The sequence below is a fragment of the Cyprinodon variegatus genome, unplaced genomic scaffold (assembly GCF_000732505.1).
Source record: "Cyprinodon variegatus isolate N-32 unplaced genomic scaffold, C_variegatus-1.0 Scaffold161, whole genome shotgun sequence".
Taxonomy (NCBI): domain Eukaryota; kingdom Metazoa; phylum Chordata; class Actinopteri; order Cyprinodontiformes; family Cyprinodontidae; genus Cyprinodon; species Cyprinodon variegatus.
In genome coordinates, this window is record NW_015150614.1 from 326,192 (window position 1) to 343,884 (window position 17,693).

Consider the following 17,693-nt stretch of genomic DNA (forward strand, 5'->3'; position numbering starts at 1 on the left):
AAAATTCCCTGTCTGTCTGTCTGTCTGTCTGTCTGTCTATCTATCTATCTATCTATCTATCTATCTATCTATCTATCTATCTATCTATCTATCTGTCTGTCTGTCTGTCTGTCTGTCTGTCTGTCTGTCTGTCTGTCTGTCTGTCTGTCTGTCTGTCTGTCTGATCAGATGATTTCACAAAACTGTAAAACAACCAGGGTGGTATTATTCCCAGTTACCCATCCCAACAGTCTAACCAAATGCAAGAGCCTTTATTTCCAACAAATGAGTGACTGAGCCTACAAACATATTACCTTATCTGATGTTGACTGAAGTGAACAGCAGCAAACATGTTGGTAGCAGAGAGAGCTGGAGGCAGCACTCCATCTGCAAGACTGGCTCCATTAGCTGACAAGAGAGATTAGCTGACCTGCTGACACACATGCTGATCTTTACTGATACACCCAGTCACACACATATTGAGGGAACCTGATACACTATTACGTTGGTTTAACACCCTGATTTGACCATCACAGAGCTTTTACTGGTCACAGATCCCATATCTAACTCTCTTGTTTCATGTTGGTCATTGACCATTCTTCCCTTTCCTTTTTTTATTACAAACATTTCCTATCTGTTTTTCTAACCTTCTATGAATTTTTTAGATGTTTTTGTCGGTTAACCCACCTCTCTATGTCCCGCCGGTCTTGCCCTTCTTTTCTTTCGTGTGTCGTCTTTTTTTCCTCCTTCATCTCAATTCCTTTCAGGTATCTATGGAGTACGTCCCTTTCTTGTTGGATCACCTATTTTTCACATTACCTACCTATTGTATCTCAAGGGGAAAAACATTGATAAATCCATCCAACCACAAGTAGTTGTATTTTTCTCTTTCTTTTTCTCAGCTCTCTGGGTTTATTTGTGTGGAGAGAAAAAATGTGATCACTCCTTTGAATCTTGTATTTTAGTTTTGCAATTTAAATTTGAGTACTATAAGTCTGTAAATTATGCATGTTTAAGAATATTTAAAAAACGTTTAGCTTTAAGTGCTTGCAAGATGGGTTAAGTAGGTGTAAACAACCATAAAGGCTGTATTTGAAGTGATGCGTAAATGGGCATGAATGCTGCCTTCAAGGTGTTGGTGTGTCAGTCAGTTTGCAGCAGCACACAGCAGAATGCGTACGTGTGGGTGCATATGTAAGCGCTCCGCAAAACACTGTAAGTGACCATGTGTGAATAACTGAATTTATATGTACAAGGAGGGGGTGAATGCTGTGTGGAGACAGTGTTGTCATGGTAACCAGGATGGAAAAGGGAGTAGGTGATTGCCCTTACGGTTTCTTTGACAACCTTCATTTTCTCCATCTTTGAGCCACCCTGATATTAGCCCCTAACCCTTGTCCAAACAACAGGGACCATAGCTGCTCACTGGAGAGGGTGTGGGCTTTTGAAAATGTAGGTGCAACAATGTGAGGCGTGCTTTTACATGAGTGCATTTGGCCCTAGTGGGCGTAGCAAGCTGCTGAGCTTATGCTAATAGTGGGTATTGATAAATGTGCTGTCTATGTAGCCTGATTCCTGATAAGCTTTTGCTTCAGACAGTTTTTTTCCTCCCTGCTTGTAAGTTAACATTTTTCTACTGACCGTGCATCAACTGTCTTGGATCACATTTTACTTGTCCTTTTAAAGAAAGAGTATCACCGTAAAGAGGGTGATGTTAAAATCCTGTTGTGTTTCTCTGCAAAGCCTCATTTCCATTAAAGTTGCAAATATTGAATTAAGCTGCCGGTGTTGTCTATTGACCAAGCTGGAGTGCTGCCGCAGCAGTTTATTAGAGTGATGGAGAGAAAAGAGGGCTGATGCAGGAAGGAGAGGCGGGGGTGGAAGTATGAGATTTATTGTTGTTGGGAAATGAAAAAAGCTCTTAGTGTCAAATACTGTGAAGACTGAGAGACCCAGAAGCCGATAAAAAGGTGACAGGAAAATTGGTTTGTCATCTTCACAGACAGTTTGTACGGTAAGTTGTCTCATAGGAAGACTGACTAATGTATATGTATAAAAAATATGTTTATATAAAAAAACAGTCTTCTTGGTGTAGAGTTTAGAATATCTCCTCAACTTTGACCAGTTTAACTTTTCTCTTCTGAAGAAATGCATGTCAGCAAAGCTGCCACAACCATGGTTCACTGTGATATTGGTGCATTCAGAGTGCTTGCAAGCAGAAAAATGAGAAAAATGTACGTCTCTTTTTCTCAGGAGACAATCTATAACATGTTTACTATGTCCCCTTCATGTTTTTTTTTTTGTTTTTTTGGCAAGAACCCCAAAAAGAATGTTCTGGCTTGATTTGTGAATTTCACATAACTAAGCCAGGTCCTTCTCAAAATATTAGCATATTGTGATGAAGTTAATTATTTTCCATAATGTAACGATACAATTTGAACACATATTTTAGATTTATTGCACACTACCTGAAATATTTCAGGTCTTTTATTTTCTTAATAAGGATGATTTTTGACATACGACTCATGAAAACCCCAAATTCCTGTAGTTATCCTCCAAACAGGTTGTCCCACATGAACAGTGGATCTCTGTAACTCCTGCTGAATTATGATCACCCTGTCCGGGCATTCAGTTGTCGTATTTTTGTATCATAGCTCAAACCTTTGCCCATCAGATGTTTAAAGGTTGAAATACTTTAAACTTCACTACCACTTCCCAGGAACCATGCTTTCTCAGAGCTTGAGATATTTCTCCTCACATTTATAAACACTGTTTAATAATGCCCAGTCTTCTATCAAAGCCTCAACTCTAGACTGCTCTGCCTGCAGCAATTTAAGAGGTACAATGTTCCACAAGAGTGACTGGCCATAATCTATATTGCCATCATTTAGCCTGCCATGGATTTATCCATTTCTGCATGGTTTGACTAATTTAAAACATAGCACAGGTGTAAAGTACAAAAAAACAAGTCTGCAAAGAATAGGGGTGGTGTCCTGCTTCCAGGACTTGATAGGTCTAAGGTCAGGAAAATGGCAACTAAAATCTGCAGACATCAAACACCACACAAGCTGCAAAGACTTCTTCCCTTCAGAACACTGTTTGCTAAAACAGCCGCCACAGACAGTTGATTTCCCAAGCTGTTGCTCTGGCAAACAATGAACGGTCAGAGTAGCAGATCAATACTATACTTATTTGCTCTACGTCAATCATTGTCCTCTCTTTCATTAGAAAAAAGTATAGATAATTACAAAAAAAACATTTATTTCAGTTCCCCTTTTCATACAATATTTTCATTTGAAAGGTTCTCATTGAGAAAAAGTTGAAATGAAGTCAAATTCTTTTTATATGTGCAAATCATGGTGATTAAAGCTAGTTGAGAATTTTAGTCTGACCTGTCTATCCAGGGCTATCCAGGCAAAGAGTTGTTATTCAAAATGCATGGCCTTTTTTCAGATGTTTATTTGCACAAAAATGTGAAAACCATTTGTGGCTTTCCTTCACTGTATATCTTTTTGTTAGTTCGTCATAAAATCCCAATATAATATAAAGAAGTTTGAGGTTGAAAGATGAAAAACTCTAAAAATGTCCAAGTAGTAAAAAGTTTTCTCTCTTATGACTGTAATGTAGAGGGAAAAAACTGTGAGTTTTATTTCACAGGAGGTTGTGGGGTATTTTTCTTGATGACAAAGACTTGTCTCACTGCAACAGACTCATGCATTAAGGATGACTCTGCTAGGGAGAGGTAGAGGAGAGGGTGAATGTGAGAGAAAGACAGAGGTACGGACGGTCATTGGCTGCCATCTGAGGCCGAACCACATGAATGAAGGGAAGAAAATTCATTATGAATCTGGGTGAATTTAGGGCAAATAGGGCTGAAAGGAAGAGGATTTTTATGAATAATTCACTCTGCATGGTGCCTGTTTATGAACCTTCTATTGGCATGAACTTGTATTGCAAAAACACATCTCCTTACTTTGACTATCACTTCTTCTTATTGATGAGCTCTATTCATTCAAAAATAAATAATCTCTTTATTTCTCTTGCTTTGAATTACTTAATTTTCCAATGTCCCTCAACCCGTCTCCTTTTCATCTTACGTTCCTTATGACAGACTAACCCTGGGGGTACAAGTGGGGGTAAAGGGGGGCATGTGTTCATTTATTTTTCTCCCCCTCTCCCCTGTCCTGCATCCTCTCCTCCTAACACATCTTCACAGCTGGAGGTAGTTAATATTTAAAAGCGAGGCGTAACAGGACGCACAGGACCAGCACGCTCGTTTGAACACACATGCTCACCCTCAAATCCATTCACATTTGATCAGAAGTACACTGCTGAAGCCTGCATTTGCATAATCTGCAATGAGGAGAGAAAATATACAAGGCTACAAATACTGGCGTCCAAGATCCTTACGTGAGGATGTGTGCAGATATGAATCAAACAGTGAGTACGTGTAGGCGGTTGGCACAAAACGAATCAGATCATGTGTGAAACTCAGAACATGATAAGACTCTTGAGGTTCAATCTTGAGTTTCTACTCAAGCAAAAGAGCCGGTTAAAGACTTGGTGTGCTTGGCAACAGCAGACACATCAATTTCACATTAATTAAGACATTTTGTTAAGGAGAGACAGAGGCTAATGGATGTCAAAGGATTGTGCTCCTTGCAATGATGAATACCTTCAAACTATATGAACATCTTAAAGGTGTTTTTCATATAAGAATATTCCATTTATTATATTGGTTTTTGTAAAGAATTAAATTCCTTATAAATAAATGCTACAAATATGCTAATGAATGAAGTATTGACATTTTTTGGATAAGTGAATGATAAAATTTAAAGTGTAGCCACCTGATCTCAATAATCACAGCAGAGATGACAGTGTAATGCAGAATGTCAGGGATACACGAGTTTCTTTATGTGAAACACATCAATGGCTGATTTCATAAATTATTGACACATTTGGGAAATTGACTTGGTCGATTTAGCTTGTGTGACACAGGGACCATTTGTAGCTAATTTTCTTTCACACAGGGTCTCTTGCAGAGAAAAAAACAGCCCCGCCCCCACATCTCAACACGCCTGCCTTCACTCCACAATCTTCCAGTGGATAAGCGATTTTTGACCGTTTGACATTCCAGCGGTGTTAATAGTTTTTAAAAGCACTGTCAGGTCACCTGAGCCCCATCTGCCAGCAGCCATCCCACGCCTGACCTCTGACCCACACCAATGAAGCAGGTAACAGTGCTGAGATTGGATCACTGATGGCAGTGCAGAATATGTAGAGGTCAGGCAGCTGTTGCTGTGTCGGTGTCATGTCGCCCCTGTGATAATGGAGCAACCTTCTGGCTTCATGCTGTGAAAGCAGCTTGGAAGTGGTTCATGTTTGTGTTTGTGAGTCTGAGGTCACATCGGTCTGGGCAATCAACGTGTTTTGGTTGTCCTTGTTACATAGCAACGCTCTTTCACGTTGCAGTCATTTATTTCTTCCTCCTAGGCCATTATAGAGCCCTATTTTACTGCTCCTTCTCAGCACTGCAGGGATACTGTCTCAGGCAATGTCTGCCCCCCTGACTGAAGCCCACTGGACCAAGCTCTTTTATCTGTGTGATAGAGGTGTGTGTCTGCCTGCCCTCCTTTCTCTCTGTCTGAGTTCGTGCAATGCAAGCTTCTTTGTTTGTGTCTGTCCCAAGTGATTGTGCCCATAGATCAAAGATGTGTTGCTTATTTTCCATCTCTTGTGTTTGCAAAGATATAACCTTCCTACATCCGTTTTTTTTTTGCCAATTCTGGGATATGATTAACAATTCTTAACTTGTCTATTCATCCTGCAGTGATCAGTAATTAATCATTTATGTTATAAGCGAAGGCAAAATTCCAATGACTCTGTCACAGAGCAATGGCTGTAATACAGACAAAATTATTATAAAGCTGGCATTGTTAACAGATTTATGGGTCTTCTGAGCAAATTAGCATCAATAACTGTAAACACTAGGCTCTGTGTTTGTGTGAGAATGTGGATTCTTATCTTAATTAGGAATTCCTAAAAGGCTGGCATCCTTTCTAAAAACCTAACCCCGAAGCTCAATTTAATAAAACATAACGTACTTCCCGCAATACCTCCAGACCTTCTATTATCTGTTAGAGTCAGGCCCTGACCTATTCGGTCCTTTAAATACAGACAATCCCTTCTGTAAACTAAAAATGTTAGCCATAAAACAACCAAAACTGCAGTGACCAAGCAGGTTTAAACATTGTTTGATAAAACACAACCCCCGCCTCAAAAATAACAAACAAAAACAAAAAAACCCCAAAGAAATTATTGATTTATATCATGATGCATTATCTATAAAAGATAAAGAAAGCTGAGATTCGGAAGGTGAAATTGTCCTAATATCATTGTGTGGACCTTGTATTTTTTGTGTACCCCTGTAATTCGGCCCCCCTCTTACATGAACAGATCTGTGATAGACTTGTTATATTGATCCAAGAGACTTGTGGTATTTTAGAAAATAATTCTACAAAACTGGTAGTTTGAAATAAGGTGAAACTGAAACATTTTCATATTGATCCAAAAAATGTGGTTCGTTTTCAAAAGAACTCATTGGTTATTTTAAAAAAAGCCTCTTTGTTTGCCGCTTGTACCCTTGTAAATTAAAAATTAAAATGTTCTATTCAGAATTTCTAGTTTGCAAGCAGAACATTTTGAACATTTTTAAAATTATGGTTCATTCAGAGATCTAACTTTAACAAATGACTTTATTAGCCACCAATGAGACCTTATCAAACTGAAGAGGTTGATAGCTACCACCTGATATCTCTGTGTGTATTAAATTGTACAGTTGCCTCCTCAGGGAACTTTGACCTGCAGGATGACAGTGTTTTAGCCCCTAATCATTAATCAACATCTTACATTGCGCCACTCAGGATAACCTCACTGTCTCTTTAGAGTAGGCTAATAGGCGACTTCCCTTCTTAAATCAGAATAATCCCCTGACTTACACCCCAATGAGCTCTTCTGCATTCATCTGCCTCTAAAGGCATTTGGAGATGCCGGTTAAAGACTAATTGGCTGCCTGTCTCCAAAGCACAACAACTAAAGAAGAGTTAGTGTGATAGGGAGACTGGGAGTGAAGAAGAGGACAAAGGGAAAAGTGAATGATGCACTCTAATTGTTGAATCTTGCAGATCATGCATATGTGTTTACACAAGTGGAAAGCTGGGATTAGTTTTACAGTTGTTGCTTTGTGACATCCTTCCTCTGCTGTTGTTCTCCATCCTCAGCTTCACCTCTCCCTCTCATCTGTGCATCCCCTCAACAACCTCTATCTACTTATCTTTCCTAAAGTCCTCCTCCCACTCACCCCTCCATCTCCCTCTGCTTACAATTACTCTGAAAGGCAAACGAGTGAGCGTAATGCCTCATTTAATCCTGAAGCTGTTAGTTTAAATAGCCTTATTAGGGGTTTAGCTCCTGTTTGTTCTTTAATTTAATCTGATCTGAATTGTCTCTTCTGTTCTTATAGAAGAATCTAACATTTCCCCCTTGCTTTCTCCTTCTCCGTCACCCCCTGAGTGACAAAATATAAACAGTAATTACTGTGGCAGCCATTACCCACTCGATGAAAGAAAATGAGAGATAATCACCCCTCTCCACCTTCTTCCCACCCTCCATGCTCACTCATCATCTTCATCTCTTCTCTCTCACCTTCTCTCTGTCAAGGTCACCTTTCTTGGATGCTGTGCCTCTGCCAAAAATCAGTGGTAGTTTAAGCCAAAAATCTCCACTCAGCCTGCGTAGCTGTCAAACAGTCCCCTCCCAACCCTCCATGGGTCTATTATTGCCATTTTCTTTTGTCTCACATGCGCACGTCTTAATCATGGTGTGCCATAACAGCTCTTTGTGTGTGATACTGAGCAGTGTAAACAATCAGCAGGCTTGCTCCATGTGGTGCCGCAGGAAAGGATAGCCGGCTTGCAGCAGTGGGCACCGGCTCCAACCATACAGATGGAATAGGGATAGACTCCAAGCGGGGCGGCGAGCCTCACTCCCCACCAGTGAAAGCATCTTTAGCACTATCTGTTTAGAGGCGCCACTTATAGGCATGTCATTTTATTTGTGTATGACCAGAGATGCAGGATGTGGAATATCAGATTTGGTGGTTTTTTTTTCTCTGCTTGTTTTGGCATTCGCACCATCTGCGTTTCTGGGTGACCTGTTTATATGGGGCAGTGGCCATGTAATGAGGAAATTAATGGAAGATGTTTTTCATGTGTGAGAACATGGGACAGTTTTTAGAACGTCCATTGCCAGGATGATTATCGAGATTTGCCAGTTTATCGATTTTTGAAGTAAAGTTCTCTAAATGAGTCGAAAGATGTAAATATACCACCCTCAGTGGGCAACTCTCTGGACAGCTAACAGTTAGTTCTAGAAAGGCCAAAGTTGATCAATGCTTAATACTATTTAATGAAAATTTCAACACATTTGCATTTTATTTTATTTGGCTTCCAATTTTCTCAAATACTGCATGAACAGCCAGTTTTAAAACATTTTTGGTCTTTGGTATTTTATTAACAGTATACAGTACTACTAAAAGTATAATTTATAATAATATCTTTTTGGTCATAACCTGTCCCTATAGGAAAAAAAAGTTACTTACATATTTAATATGTAATACCAGACCTCTGTCTCAATCAATAATCCAAATAATCAGAACCCAACAACATAATTTACTATTAGATCTCACAAAGCATCATTAATGCCCTGATCTAAAGAAGTTTTAGAATGCACTGGAACAAAGTTGCAGACAGAAATTAAATTAACCCCAGATGGACTCCAGTGATCCTCAGTGAGAACCTTGATTCTCAAATTAAGGTTTTTCAGTTAGGGTCAAAATGGTTCAATTTTTTTTACCATAACGAATGAGATTCTCATTTATTCTTTATCTGAAACCTTTAAATGAGACAAAAAACGTTTTTATATGGTCATCTAATTTTTCAGAACACAGTTGGTAGTATTTTATATAAAATATGCATAAGTTTTTTCCCCCCTTTCCCCGATGAGTTAAATGATCTTCAAGCATTAAGTGTAAGAGTATACGTCAATGAAAAATAAACCTAAAATAATCCAAATCTACAAACCACATGGAAAAAACTAAGCATGTAAAACTATTCATCGTCTTGAGCTTATTCTGGACTCCAGCTGGAGAAGCTGTCCAAACAGCTACTCTAACTCCTCTGTGGGAAGCTTGAGGGTTTCAGGATCAGCTGAGAGACATCGTCCCTCCAGAGTATCTGGTGCCATTCCCAGGGCCTTTTCCAATGGATGTCTGACCCACCTCACACTGCAAATGTAAATCTAATTAAGTCATTGTTTTCATAAAATAAGTGCCTTTTTCTTGAATTGAGAGGGTAAGTGAGACATTTTGCCAATTTACACTTAAAATAAGAAAAAAGAACTGCATTGTCATATTTCAAGTGCATATTATCTAATTAAATTATTCTAAGAGTAAAAATACTCATTCCATTGCCAAATGATCTTATTTCCCTGCTTTAAATTAAGAGTAAATTAACTTAATTTAAGACATTTTCACTTATTTCTAGATCATTTTTGCAGTGCAGGTGTGTGCTCTTGATGTGAAGCTTATTTCAGCCGCTTGTTTTTGGGATTTCCTTCAGATGGTTGCAGCGTCCACAGGAGCTGCATGGTCCATCGATCTCCTGCTCCATTCTCCTCTAACTTGTAAACAGAACCAAAAACCTCTATTTGTGATGCCAGTATTTATTAGCCTGTGTGTAAATAACCACCTATTACAAACATCTGAAGGTGCTTGGGTAAACTACTTAATTTTTTTTTTTAAACTGGAGTGTTTTTAGTGCATTGGTTTTTGTCAGCTATCAGACTGATTGTTAACTCTCGCCTCTGCAGTTAGCTTCCTTTCATACTCTATGAAGATACCGAGATAGTGTAAATTCGGGGAATATGAAAAATGGTTTTATAGCATTTTAGTAGAATCTTGTTTCAGAGATAATAGCTGTCTCTTCAGCTTTCTGTCTCGGTCTTACCACATGTTAAAGGGTAATTTTCTCTCATTCTAACACATGGTCTCCTCTCTGCCCCTCCCTTATTTCTCTTACCCTCCTCCCCAACCCCCACCTCTCCTTTCCATTTCATCTTATAGTTTCCTGAGAAAGGGCGTGGCACTGATTTAAAGGCCAAAAGAAGAGACAGAAGACCAGCAGGACCGGAGACATATGAACCTTGCATGTGAAGCACATCCTGACACCTGCTCACCTTCTGTGTGCGTGTGCTAGCCTCTGTGTGTATTGTACTGTGAGTCTTTGAGCAGGTGGGAATTTGATGGCACTGTGAGCAATGCCTCTCATGCAGCGACAGCAGGTTTACAGTAGGGGGCACAACTCCTTCCACCTCCTCCCCCTTGTACTAGCTCTCCTTTTCCTCGGAGTCCTGCCCAGCCAGGCAGCCATCGAAATGCCCTCCAACTGTGAGTACTGATTAATGTCCTAACATGCAACAATAGCTGAATGCTGCAATGAGATACAAAATATCTATATTTTGTGTTAATTATTGACTATAGATTTATCAGCACACACCATAATGATTGTCAATCATGATAAATTAATGAAACTGAACTATGGTAACATGTTTTCTCCTTATTAACCAAAATGTTTAACAAAAGAAAGCTCTTTTATACTCTGAATACTACTTTCAGAGATATCCGTGCCTAGTGCTCATTTGGAGGCAGTGGTGTATCTAATTACTCTGTAACTGATCCCTTCATACTGCATTGATTAGTCCATCTATTGATCTAGTTTCCTCGGTGAAACCAGATTGAAGGGAATTAAATCAACAATTTGGTTACACAACAGACATTCTGTGAGCATTTTTCATCCCTAGTCTTATTTCTTCCACCTCCTCGATGCAATATGTGAGCATTAAAAATACAGCTGAGCTTGAGGCCCGCAGGGAAATTGATCTTCATCTACTCTGCCGCCACCACTGCTGCTGCTTCTGGTTGGCCAAAAGATTATTGTTTCCTCTACTGTTCTTCATTTTTTTTTTACTCTTTGTCACAATCCTTCACCACCTACACAAACTTAAAAAAAAAAGTAAGAGCACAAACAGCAGCACAAGCCCTCTTCTTAGCCCACGCACCCTTCAAAAATATGATGAAAGGCGGTGATTTTTGCCATCTAACTCCCAAAGGGCCAAGGTGACACAGAGGTGAGAAGGCCAAGGAGGATGGAGGGATGATGATGATGCTAAGGAGAAAGGGGGATGGGGGGGAAAGGTCAAACCTTGAAATGGGAAAGGTCAAGGTGTTCTCTGCCTTTCAATTAAAGAGGCTCTAACATGTCGATTAGAGTTACTGAGACACCAATCATAATCAATAAAAGAGATTAATGAAATGTTTGTTAAGGGTCCTACCTAACCAACCAACCAACCAACACAAAGTAGTGCAAAGTTGTAAAAATATATATTGGTTTGAAATGTTATTTCTACATCCCTGAACAAATACATGTAAACAAAAAACAAGAAAATACCTTTTAACTTCAATAATAGTTGCAAGAATTTCGGGCAGTAAGCAAATATTTGGAAAGTTGTTCTTTGCTAGCCTAGCCAGCTAGATGAACCATAATGATCTACTTTTTCAGTGCTTCTGGGGCTTTTCCAAATGTTGATGGTCTCCCTAAGCCAAATCAAAAGTTGTGCATAGAGAACAATTTAGCAGCATGCTGTAATACTACATTTCATGCTTTTATTGTGAAGTGCTGGCAGTGAGACTTTGACACGATATGCTATGGGGTTGCCAGGGGTAATGGCAGGTCCAAATTGAAGAATCTAGTAGGCTGATAAGGTACTGCATATTGTGGCACAATAATTATACCCTCTAAATAAGGTAAACATACCCAGTGTTATATTCAATGCCAGCACAGGAATGCCATATCATATTAGGCAATAACTTGATATACTGAAACAGCTGCTCTAACATCTGCTGGGATGGCGACATCATCAGCCAAATTAAAATTATTCTATCTTAAAAATCAGATCAGAACAAACAGCAGTTTTACCTGCATAAATCAAGTAGCACTGAAAAAGTAGATCATTTTTATTCAATTCGGAGCTTAATGGGAGGATGCTGGACCTTAAAAATTAACCTTTGATATATCTATGTAAACACTGTGCATCTGAAATGCAGACCGTTGAACTGCTTGCAGGGTTGGCGGAAATCACCGCGGACACTGCGTTCAGTCTGAATACACCATTAGATGTGGCTGCATAGACAGTGTAGGAACTCTGGGATTCTGCTGTATCTCTGAATACTAGAGATAATGATATATATATATATATATATATATATTTTTTTTCTTCAAATACCTCATCGTTAGTCCTATTGATTGACAGCCATTGCCAGTACAGGTTATCAAATCTTCACAATTAGATTTAGCACTAGGTTATCATGCTAACGATAAATTCATAGTTGTTCTTCTGGAAGGAAAATCTCCTGGGCTGCCCTGTTTTAGCCCAAAACATCCTCCCATAATCTTTAAACAACTTCGGTGTCCCTGCTAAAAAAAAGGATCTCCCCATAGCGTGATACTCTGGCCACTATTTTCCATGATGTGGATGGTGTTCAAAATAATGGGCCTGGTTTGTTTACAACTGAACATAAAGCCTGATCTACCAAGATCCCAAAAAGGAGTGATAAATTGCATATACAAGCAAAGAAAAAAAATTGCTGTTGCAATAAGTGGTTGAGTTGCAGATGATAAAAATAAGATTCACAATTAGTTATGGGTGCAACCGTGGTGTCGATCACTCTATTAAAAGGAGGATTTTGCTTCTGCAAATGGCTTTCACCATGGATATTTTATGAGAAATAAGTCCGTTTTTTATTTGCGCATCAAAAAAGCAGCCACTCGGTGTGCAAGCGAACTGCTAACGGATTGCAGTTATAATTACAGACAGTGGAGGAAAAAAAGACCTCTGCTGAGTTGAACAAACAAACAAAAATTCAGGACCAAATCACCTTACCAGGGAGGAAAAAATCAATTTTTTTTCATCAAATGGAGAATTTGTGTTTGTGTTTCTATTCTTTTATCAAAGATGATATTTCAGGGTTAAGTTTATTAAAGATGGAAAAAAAAAAAGGTAGTCCAGCCCTCCAAAACAGATTTGTTTTGAGAAAACATGGTAAAATAGAAGACAAAACTTGTACTAGTCTTCCACTTTATCTTCAAAGGCGTTCAGGGAGCATCTGAAACAGATGTCAGAGCTACCTCAGCTGACTCATCTTGAAGGAACAGCTGTTCTACTTTGAGCCCTTCACCCTATCTCTGGCTGGGCTCTTCACCCTTTCCTATCACTTAGGAAGTGTCCAGCCACCATGCAGAAGAAATTCATTTTTGCATTATAATTCTTAATGCATGAGAGATAGGTGAAGGTATCTGCTGCAGACTGTAAGTTTTTCAGAACCACCCATGTGTGGACAGCGGCAATACCATGACAGCAAAAAAGGAGAAATGATTTATTACATAATATGATATAATAATACATTTTAGCACTAATAAACACAAAGAGCACACTTGTTTGATAAGAGTACTGTTAAATTTATGAGTGCTACAGTTTGTTACATATATAAAGATACACCCGTTTCAAACTACTTTTTACTTGATCATGATTTTTACTTGATAATTATAATTAAAGTGTAAACACCCCCATAGCTCCCCCTCCTCAGGAATGGTTTCTACTTGTGACTACCTTCAGGCCAGCCTTAGTTAATCCAGCAGCTCAAAAAAAACTATTTTTCATTAGATTTTTTATTTTTTATTTTTTTATCCTGACAGAATATGTTTACAGGATATGTTGACACAATGATGAAAGATATTTTCTCTCCATCATCTGTCATTGCACCTCTTCCCTCTTTACTTCTTGCTACAATTAGGTCAGAAATCTTAGATGAAACCCCATTTGCACCTGGTTAATAGACCGGCCAAAACTTGACTGTGCAAGCAAACAGTCGCATTTGGGCATTTAATAACCATTGGTCAATCAGGTCCATTGTCTTTAACATTGAGGCCAAAAGTCAAGTTTTGGTCAACTGACCAGAGCACAGCTGTGAAAGTCTGTAGTTCTTCCAGATTTATCAGCAGTCCTATCGCTAGCTCTCCCAATAATGTTGTCTTTGCCCAACCTGTATCACAGCTTTGCTATACTCTTAGTATTTTTATTGCTATGACTAAAAGTTTGCATTTCAACACTGCTTTAATTTCTCCTGGACTATAACCTGACTTAATTTCCATGGTCCTTGATCTTTATGATGCTGTTTATTCAGTGAGACCTTCAAAAAAAGAAGGCTTGGATTCATACAGACATGCTACTATTTCTCTGGCGGATTAACTGCATAACACTTTTTAGCAAGTAAAAATAAATGTATGAATGAATAAATGAATTCTTATTTCAGACAGCCCTGTAAAACAAAACATTCAGCACATACAACCATCATGTATAATAATGATAAATATTTGTATATTCTCCTTCCTATAGTCTTCAACTCCAGCCATGTACCTCATTCCTACTTTACTGCTTAGCTCAAACTATGACGCAGTCCTTTGAGTGAGGAAATAAATCAAGTCATGTACATATAAACATACATATACATGCCACTCACAATAAGATATATGACAAATATGAAATGATTGTTTGGGTGTAAATCGATATGTTTACTTGTCTGTGTGTCTGAAACATGTATCTTTTCTCATTTCCTTCCCTCTCGCTAACTTTGTGGACCAACAAATTACATAGGGGAACGTGAGTGCTTTTATCTTACTTTCTGTTATTCCTTTATTAACAAATGTTCTTCTAAAACTCATTGTAAACACTTCCATTATGCCTGAGAGGCTATTCTTCATCCTGCTGACAGTGGTGCACTAAAATGAATATAGTATTGGATCGTGCCTCAGTTGGATCAGGCTCATATGCATGTCAATGCAAGTATAGCTTTGTGAACACAAGCCACTTTTTGTTTGTGATGGTTGGGTTTTGGTCTTATTGGCTCTCAGTAGATAATGTCCCGGTAGGAACATATAGGATGAAGTTTGAGGAGCTGGCAGCACGGCTTTCAGATCAAAGACTTGAAGATATTAAGAGGAGTTAAGGCATAAGCAGCAACTTGTCTCCTTCTAGTGATGTAGTGCCTTCAGCCCTCCCTTCAATTTGATCAGCTGAGAAAATGGGATTATTTTCTGAGTGGGAATTCTTTCATTAAATTCACACACTCTTCTCATCTGTCTCTTCTTGAATTTAGCTTGTCTGATTTATTTGTTTATCTGCTCCACCATTTGTTCTTTATTTTATTTATCTTCCATTCACACTCAGCACTCCATCTTCAGTGCCTTTATCTCATCTACTGCATCCCTCTCTCCATTAACCTACTCCCTCCATTTACCTACATACGTATAATTAGAATAATCCCCAAATGTAAATGTTTTCTATTTTCCTTTAAGTTAAAAAGGGGAACAATAAACTTATCTTGAAGCAACCACTTTGGAAAAATCTAATATTTTGTGTCTTAGTTTTTTAAAAACTTCACAGAGATTCACTGATATTCATATGGCAAAAAGTCTTATAATAATTAAAAATAAATGTAATTACAGTTAAATAAATTCTAAGATTTTTTTGGAAACAAATAACTGCTAATGAAAAACAGTAACCACATACTTTACTATTCACACATAGACCTTAGAAAAAACACAAATAAAACAAAAAACTAAAAACTAAATCCAACAATCCTTATTCTACTCACAAACTAAATTGAATTTATGTTTAATAAAAGGAAATAGGTATTCAAAAGATGAATCAAACTGATAAGGGATCAAAGTTTATCAAAGGTTATCTCTTTCTCAATATCTTTCCTATCTATTTTTGAGTTCAATACCTGCTTTTGTCTTGGGTAAAAATATGTGTATTATCTGTACAGTAAACAGATATTGGCCTTCTCCTAAAAAGATAAATAAAACATTCGATTTAGGCCCCAACATTGGGCTTGGAAATTTTTCAAAGTAGAGAAACCGACTATTAATTACAAAATATTTCAGAACTATCTCCATGCATTTAGATAGAGATTGTGTTTATAGACAGAACACTGAGGAATAAAACAATCAAATATGGCATTCCTTGGCAGCCTGTGATTTAAGGGAAGGGGAGTTCTACTTATTGATCGTCCAATCAGACGAGGATTGGGTCTCGATCATCACATTATACAGCCAGTTAAAAGCCACTTTGTCTTTTTAATCATCATAATATTTTATAGCTGGACCATTTGTATTTTTTTTTTTTTAATCCAGATATTCCATTGAATAAAAGACTTGTTTTCATATACAGTTATACTCCTTCAACAACCAACATATGAATTTACCATTTATAAATGCATAATTAATTGTAAAGCTTTCTGACTCCACATTTGGCTTTAACATATCTAAGCCAAATACAGGTTTGACAGGCATTTAACATAGAAAGGCAAGTAAAACTTCTGATATAGTGCAGCCTGTTACTAGATAATAACAGTAGTTATAAGGAGCCAAGGTTTAAATGGACATTTTTAAGGTACTTATAAAAATAAAACATAGTCAGAATAGGTTGAACAGTAAAATCATGCAAGGCTTGAAATTTTCTGGATAATATGAATTCCTGAAAACGTACTATTTTTTTAACATGTTGTGACCCCATTTATATTTCAAATCAAGTACATATTTTCTCTACATCCTGCATGCATTTCCAAGTGCAGCTAAATCAGATCACAAGCACACTAAACAAAAACTTTATTCAGGTTTATTTCTAGGCTTTTATCTAGCTAACAGATTCTAATGAACATGTTAATCTTGTTCCTTCTCCCCACAGACTCCCATATTCTCACAGGAAACATGGAGCCATATCTTTTTTCTACATTAACTATCCTCCAACATTGTCTCAATTTCCTCACATTGAAAACACATTCTCTGTCCTTTCTCTTCATCCTACTATTTTTCTTGACCTATATTTCATTTCTTTTTCTGCAGAGCCTAGTCAAGTGATATTGACTAAGTATACTTCTCTATCTCTGGTCTATCTTGGCTGTTTGTAAGCCTTTGAACAGATAGTGCAGATGTTTTGTGACACAGTCTTCAGGTTTGCAGTCGGTGCACACACCAGAACTAGAATTACAGCAGAAAGCACTGTGAAAGGACGCCATAAGAATTCAGCATTGTGTTCACATATCATTATTTCTGTGCATGTATTAACCGAATCGGTCGTTTGAATGTATTCTGTGCCTAAATGAATTCTTGTTTTGGTCCATGCAGACAAAAGGCCTCCTCAGATAACCAGGCACCCAGATTCAGTCACCATATTTAGCTTTGAGGACCTGAACATGACCTGTGAAGCATCTGGCGTCCCTCCACCCAGGTCAGTTAGCACACCCACATCCATGCAAACACATAATCACATTGGTTCTACGGCACTTTACAAAATAATTGATACCCATTGAACTTTCAAGACTTTTTGGCGTTACAAACCAGCTGCATGTGACAGACTGAAACTAAGATTTTTTAGTGAATAGAAAATGATAGATAAAAATGAAGTACTTTCTAGTACAGCTACAGTCATTTATGTGTCGCTTTAAAGTCACTGTCCTGTTGAAAGGTAAACCTTGGATT

At 38.0% G+C, this 17,693-nt stretch overlaps 1 protein-coding gene across 3 annotated transcripts in view; it reads left to right on the forward strand.

Moving 5' to 3' along the window:
- Positions 1 to 17,693, forward strand: part of l1cam (L1 cell adhesion molecule) — a 55,679-nt gene that overhangs the window by 19,536 nt on the left and 18,450 nt on the right. For all 3 annotated transcript variants that reach the window (XM_015377941.1, XM_015377939.1, XM_015377940.1), the window contains 3 exons: positions 10,160 to 10,483; positions 14,806 to 14,811; positions 17,340 to 17,442. In XM_015377941.1, coding sequence (XP_015233427.1) covers positions 10,354 to 10,483; positions 14,806 to 14,811; positions 17,340 to 17,442 — 239 coding nt within the window. In that variant the 5' untranslated portion in view covers positions 10,160 to 10,353. The remainder of the gene's footprint in view (positions 1 to 10,159; positions 10,484 to 14,805; positions 14,812 to 17,339; positions 17,443 to 17,693) is intronic.